We start from the raw sequence: 6,730 nt of genomic DNA, 5'->3' as shown, positions 1-6,730 counted from the left end.
CAGTCAGTGCTTCAGAGCAGGGTCTGCTAGATCCAGGTTCTTGCTGTAGAAGCTGAGTGGGTGATTTTGGACCAGTCACAGACTTTCAGCCTAACCTACCTCACAGGGTTGTTGTGCAAGTCACAAGGGGGAGAGGAGAATGATGTAAGCTGCTTTGTTCCCCATTGCAGAGAAAGACTACTTTTCCTCCTGGGAAACATTGTTGCCAATCTAGAGAGGGTGATGTTTGAGGAGGGGTGGGACCTCAGACAGGTACAATGCCACAGACTCCACCCTCCAAACCAGCCATTTTCTCCTGGGGGAACCATTGTTGCCAATGTCCAGGTGAGGGGTAGATATCACTCAAAATTACAACTGCTCTTCAGGTAGCAGAGATCAGTTCCTCTAGAGAAAATGGTGGGCTCTGTGTCATTATACCCTGCTGAGGCCACCACAGCAAATTGACACTGAGTGCCCAAGGCCTTGGCACTCTCCCAAAGCCTCTTTCTAGAGCTCATTGTATTTATTTCCACAACGAGCCTTATTCCTAGTTATTCTATATTACAGTCACTACATTTTCTGAGTTGACTTGTATTGACTTGTGTAACCTGCCCTAAACCCACTCTTGGGGGGGGGGGGGATATAAATCAAACAAAATAAATAAATATATACATAAATATATACATAAAAATAATGAGGGAATATTCAGCTATAGTGTATTCTACTGAGAACAGCTTTGAGAACTTCAGAGCTTGTGGGTCAGAAGAAAATTTCGAACAGATAATGAACACTAGTCCCTCCCATTTTGCAAATTAAATGCAGGAGATTATCCAGGAAAGGGACACTTATCCCTATTTTACCCTGCTCAGTAGAGCTACAATGGCTAGAAGGCTGGTCTTGCTAGAGTCGCTGCTGACATTTATCTTGTTGCTCTGATTATCTGTGCCAAAGCAATAGGACAATTAGAATGGACACCAGGGCTATCAGAGTATCTAATCAAGAACATGCCGCATGGATTATTAATTCCTAACCATGGATTATTCACCATCCTGTCCTCATAAAGTGCAGTGATCACCCTTTCAATACCCTCTTCTGCAAGAAGGAAATGCTCCAGTTCATTAATGCAGAGTATATGACTGTGATCAGTGGTACATAGCATTAGTGTGTTTATTCCCTAAGTAATGAGAAGAAAGAAGTCTACACTTTTGCAGTATGCCCTTCATTCTGCATTTGCATGCATGTACCCCCCAAACATCCCATAAAGTATCTGCAGGATAAATACGGTCTGGGAAAGAACAGTATACAGTCCTAGGAGTCATCACACCTTTACATCCACAATCATTTTTCTTGCACATAGCAGGTATTTCACTTGCACTGAGGTTACAGAGTCACATTTACTTGATGCACCCCAGATCAGATCATGATTCCATACATGTACTATTAACATTGTCCTGCATGGACACATAAGTGTATATCCCAACCCGTGCATATTCACACATAGTTACATATGCACATTTCATGTCCCCGAGGCAGATTTTACCTCCAGCCCTTTGGTCCTCTGTAGTATAATATTATGCTCTTCTGGATCCATATTAAAAACCTGTCATTTAAATAAAATTTATTAGAACAGAATTCAGTTTTAATATCATACCATTTTCTAATCCCATTATCTGGGGGGGAAATTCTGAAAGAAAAAAAATCCCATTATCTGAAGCATTATGAAAGAGTCAGCAACAAATGTTTTGAGTTTAACCCCTTACACCATAAACTCACGTATGTTTGGGTTCTACAGCCGGATTCTTGCAAACCATAAAGGGAATATCTGTCATTACCTCTTTGGTTCCAGTTTCCTTTAAAGGTCTCAGGCTTGCCTATTTGGACAACAGGGCTGTTGCAGGGGGATTGTTTAGATCAGGGTTATTGAACTCATTTGTCACAAGGGCCGGATCTGACATAAATGCAACTTTGTCAGGCCAGGCCATGTGTGTCATAAAATGTAATTCCAGGTAGTAAAGATATAAACTTTATAAAGGGCACAGACAAACACAAGATATTATTTTTTACTTAAAATACACACATGCTTAAAACATTAACACCCTTGCAATGTTTTGTTTATTTAACAGTCTTTGATAACTAACACCTCTTGCTCTGGATTATTGCATTTTATTATTTATTAAATTAGATTTCTTAACCGCCCATCCCCACTGTGTGGGGCTCAAGGTGGTTAAGAACAATTAATTCAATACATTATAAAATCAATTAAAACCATAAAAATCCAATATTAAAAACATTCAGAAACATTTAAACACTGAAAACATTTTAAAACAAGTTGGCAGTGCTAGCATTCAGACATGGGGGGAGGGGGGGTGCCAGGCAGATGTAAGGTTAGCACTGTTTTTATGGGAGACTTACTCAAAAGAAATCTGGAAGCAGACTATACAAACTAACCTACCCCCAGTTACTTCCTTGGCGAAGTGGTATAAAATGAATTGGTGCAGACATGCCCTATAGCCAGCGCCACTAACTCCTTAATTAAACTCAGTTTCAGTGCACTTTCCATCCGTAGCCCTCTGAACAGCCACTCTGCCAGTAAAATGGCACCAGCTGTAGTATTCTTGTTGCCAAATCCCAGGTCCTACCAAGAATGAAACCACCCAACCTACAATGACTCTGCTTCATCCCAGACTGCTGACTTCATCTCTCACTTTTATTCTCTTACAGTTCCTCTGGGACTAAAGGTCCTGGGGGCATTATTTCAAATCATACTAAGTAGTGTTTAGGGCTGCCAAATCCCCCCGGGGGGCGGATTTCTCCCCGCTTTTGAGGCCCGATTTCCACCCCCGCGGAATCGGGCCCCAGGGGAAACCCCACCCCGGCATCCACGTCACCCAGATGTGACGTGATGACGCCGGGCACGCTGGGGGCGGGGCCACAGCCCACGCTCCAGACACCGAACAGGAGCCCCCCGCTGCCAGGTAAAAACTATTTGGCAACCCTAGTAGTGTTCCTTCTAAACTGAGTTAGTGTGAGCTAGCTCACAGTTTCTTAGCCTCCAGCTCACACATTTTTGTCTTAGCTCAGGAACGATGGCTCCTGAACAAACTAATTTATGGAGTACACAAATCGCTTGCTCACATCTTTAATGCCAGTAGCTCACAAAGCAGAATTTTTGCTCACAAGACTCCACACCTTAGAGGGAACATTGCTAACGAGAGCAGTTGTTTAATCAAAAGAAGTTATTTGGGAGGAGATTAGGGAAACAGAGACAGCCATTTCCTCATAGGTGCTATGAAGGAAATAGATAAGGGAAAACATATAACCCAAAGTAAAGAAGCAATTTCAGACTTCGGGTTGGCTAATAAGACAGACGGATTTGGACCTTTGGTCTGACCTTTTGCACATACGCATGCAGCTCTTCTGAATCAGCAACATGGTTAGGTTCTGGTTTGCCCAAGCGATGGAGAATAGTATATAGAACTTCTTCATATAGCAATGTGAGCTGCAACAGAATAGTGGGATCAAATCATAAACAAGTCAATATCTAATGAATTAGCACCCCTGCCTGCTATACTGGGGATTTCCTGAACAGCTGTTTGGTTGCCTTCCATGAAGAAAATTCAGGTGGGTAGCCGTGTTGGTCTGAAGCAACAGAACAGAGTTTGAGTCCAGTGGCCAATAAAGACCAACAAAGTTTTATTCAAAGTGTATGCTTTCATGTGCAAAGTACACTTATTCTTCTTTTGTCTGAAGAAGTGTGCTTTGCACATGGGAGCTTACATTTTGAATAAAATTTTGTTGGTCTTAAAGGTGCCACTGGACTCAAACTTTGTTCAGCTGTTGGTTGGTTCTCATTCACAAGAGTACTTCCTAGAAAATCAGCAAAAGTTTGACTCACTCTTGCAATTCTTATGGTTAGATCACATCCAAGGAGTCCAAACACCATCTAATTCAAACCAATGTCACATGACTCCCAACCAGTATTCCCTCTAAGCTGAATTAGTGTGAGCTAGCTCAGAGTTTTTTAGCCTCCGGCCCACACATTTTTATCATAGCTCGGGAAGGATGGCTCCAGAGCAAACTAATTTATGCAGCATCCAAGTCGCTCGCTCACAACTTTAATGCCGGTAGCTCACAAAGTAGAATTTTTGCTCACAAGACTCCACAGCTTAGAGGGAACATTGCTCCCAACCCCATCAAGCAAACTACACAATTTCACAGTCTGCCTCAGCAAAGAGAGGAACAGGTAATGCTTTAAGAAGTCTGTAAAGAAAACTGCTCCAGATAAACTTGTAAGTAGGGCCGGCTCGCCCACTAGGCGAACTAGGCGCTCGCCTAGGGCGCGCCAGCCCTCAGGGGCGCCAAACTGTGCCCCCTAAAGCCCCCCACCGCTGCCCTAACTGGGCAATTGCCGCCACCGCCATGGCAGCTGGTAAGGAGCAGAGGCAGGAAGCGCTGGGAGGTTGCGCCCTCTGGCCCCCGCGGTAGTTGAGCCCCCCCCGCACAGAACAAAAGTGCAATGTGGTCAGGAAATGGCACTCACTCCAGAAAATAATCAGAAGGGAGTGACCAGATCACCCCATCTGTCCAGCATCAAGATTCAGGGCCAACCCACCAGAGGGCACACGAAACCTGTCTCCTAGAAAGAAGCCCCTTGGAGCTCCCCCATCAATATTGCTACTGATACAATTTACAGCAAGTCACAGTCCAGCCCAGCAGTTTTTTTTAGAGAAAGAGGAAGCAGAGCTGTAGCTGCTAGGCAACCTCAGGATGTGCTTTCTAAGGAGGGGCATGATATGGTTTGGCTTGGTCAGAGAAACAGAACCGTGAACTGATCAGGAGGGATGGTGGGAAGCATCACAGAGTCTGCCTGTCCACACCAGATAGCTCTACGTTTACAACTGTCATGAGCAGTGTTCCCGCTAAGTTGAGTTAGTGTGAGCTAGCTCACAGTTTTTTAGCCTCCGGCTCACACATTTTTGTCTTCGCTCTGGAAGGATGGCTCCAGAGCAAACTAATTTATGCAGTAGCCAAATCGTTCGCTCACAACTTTAATGCCAGTAGCCCACAGAGTAGAATTTTTGCTCACAAGACTCCACAGCTTAGAGGGAGCATCAGTCATGAGGACCCCAAGATGTTCTGTGCCGAGTCAGTCCATGGTTGATTTTATGACAGCTGAAAGCAATTTTGTTTGTCAACTTACAGGAGATGAAGAATGAAACACTCTTGGGCTATTTCTCAATAATAAAAGCTGGACTCGTTAAACATTTATCAACTGTGGAGATCTATAGAAACTCCACAGGTGATGAAACAATCCTTGGCCCCGGTCACACGGCAAAGTTGCCGCGGGAGAGGCATGGATGGTGGGCGGATTATCTGGGAAGTGGAGCGCACCCGTGGCTTACCGCCAACAACGCGAGTTAAAAAACTAGTACCTCCAAGGTACTAGTAAATGTTTGCCATGAGCTGCCTCCAGACGCCTGTGGTGTGATCGCGCCGGCGCACGGCATTCCCCTCTGGTCCCTTGTTTACCTGCCGGCGCCGAGGGAAGGACCCGTGGTGTGCCGCCGGTGTGTCTGATCGCATAATCGCACATCAAACTGTGCCGGGGCAATTAGCCACGTCTCCCCCCCCACATGATATCCAGCCTGTGTGACCGGGGCCCTTATTTAACAGCACATCATGTAGTACTTGGGAGCTGCCCAACAAAACTAATGTCTAAGATGGGGGGAGGGTATTACTATTTTTATACAAAGCATTATTTGCCTATGCAACATGCTTCCCCAAGATGTAGCAGTAGCCACTAATTTTGAAGGGAAACTAGATGAACCCATGAAGAATAGGCCTAGCAATGGCCATTAACCCATGTTAGCTAAATGGAACCTCCCACTGCAGAGGTGGCATGCCTGTGGATACCAGTGCTGGGGTGTCACCAGGAGGGGAGGGTTGTTGTTGCCTTCTGTTTGTGGGATTCCAGGAAGCATCAGGCACCACGGTCACTGCTGGAAACAGGATGCCACACTATATGCCCCTCTGGCCTGATCCGGCAGAACTCATCTTACATTATGTTCACTGCTGGGGAATCAACTAGAGTCTTACCTCTTTCTTAGAAAATTTATGGGATAGGTCCATCTAAAAGAAATTAGAAAAAGCAGATTTTCAGCCAACTCGCTGTACATCAATTGTATTCATCCCTGTGAAGAAATGCATTTTTTTTCTTTGGAGGTTTGAAATGAGCAAAACCTTCACTCTGAGTTTTAAAAGTCCCCCCCCCCCCAGCCAGAGAACAGGCAGGAAAGGAGGAAGTCAGTTCAGTTGCTTTCCAGACTTACCTCAGCCCTTCTTCATACAAATGCTAATAGGTCTAAACAATGGGATGGTCAAGCTCCCCCCTCCAAGCAGGGAAGAGAGATTTGGAGGAATTAAATACTAGAGAGACTTCAAGAAGGAAGAAACTGGAGATCTCCAGGAAAAGCCTCTTTGACCCAGCCTGACCTTGTCAGAGGTTGGGGGAAAGAGGGTGATAAAATTCAGGGGTGCAAGGAGGAGGCTCTCTTTTGTGCTGAGTCCATCAGAGCAGACAGAACGCTTAACTGAGGTCTGGAGGAGGCAGCCATTTAACCATGTGCTGTCCTGGAGAGCTGGAGGAAGTGTCAAGGTAATGGTCATTCTGCAGAGATCTATAACATCCTAAGCTAAGGAGCCTGTCCTATATCGCATCGTATACCCTTGACTGAAGAACTGTACACTCCTT

At 45.1% G+C, this 6,730-nt stretch overlaps 1 protein-coding gene across 1 annotated transcript in view; it reads right to left on the bottom strand.

The window, feature by feature from the left end:
- Nucleotides 1-6,108, bottom strand: part of UNC13D (unc-13 homolog D (C. elegans)) — a 74,427-nt gene extending 68,319 nt beyond the window's left edge. The window contains exons 1-3 of the mRNA XM_015414467.1: nt 6,076-6,108; nt 3,371-3,478; nt 1,520-1,579 (exon numbers count right to left, since the gene is read on the bottom strand). Coding sequence (XP_015269953.1) covers nt 1,520-1,579; nt 3,371-3,478; nt 6,076-6,108 — 201 coding nt within the window. The remainder of the gene's footprint in view (nt 1-1,519; nt 1,580-3,370; nt 3,479-6,075) is intronic.
- Nucleotides 6,109-6,730: the final 622 nt, after the last annotated feature.

The sequence above is a fragment of the Gekko japonicus genome, unplaced genomic scaffold (genome assembly GCF_001447785.1).
Source record: "Gekko japonicus isolate JY-2015 unplaced genomic scaffold, Gekko_japonicus_V1.1 scaffold277, whole genome shotgun sequence".
Taxonomy (NCBI): Eukaryota; Metazoa; Chordata; class Lepidosauria; order Squamata; family Gekkonidae; genus Gekko; species Gekko japonicus.
This window is presented reverse-complemented; position numbering and strand designations above follow the sequence as displayed.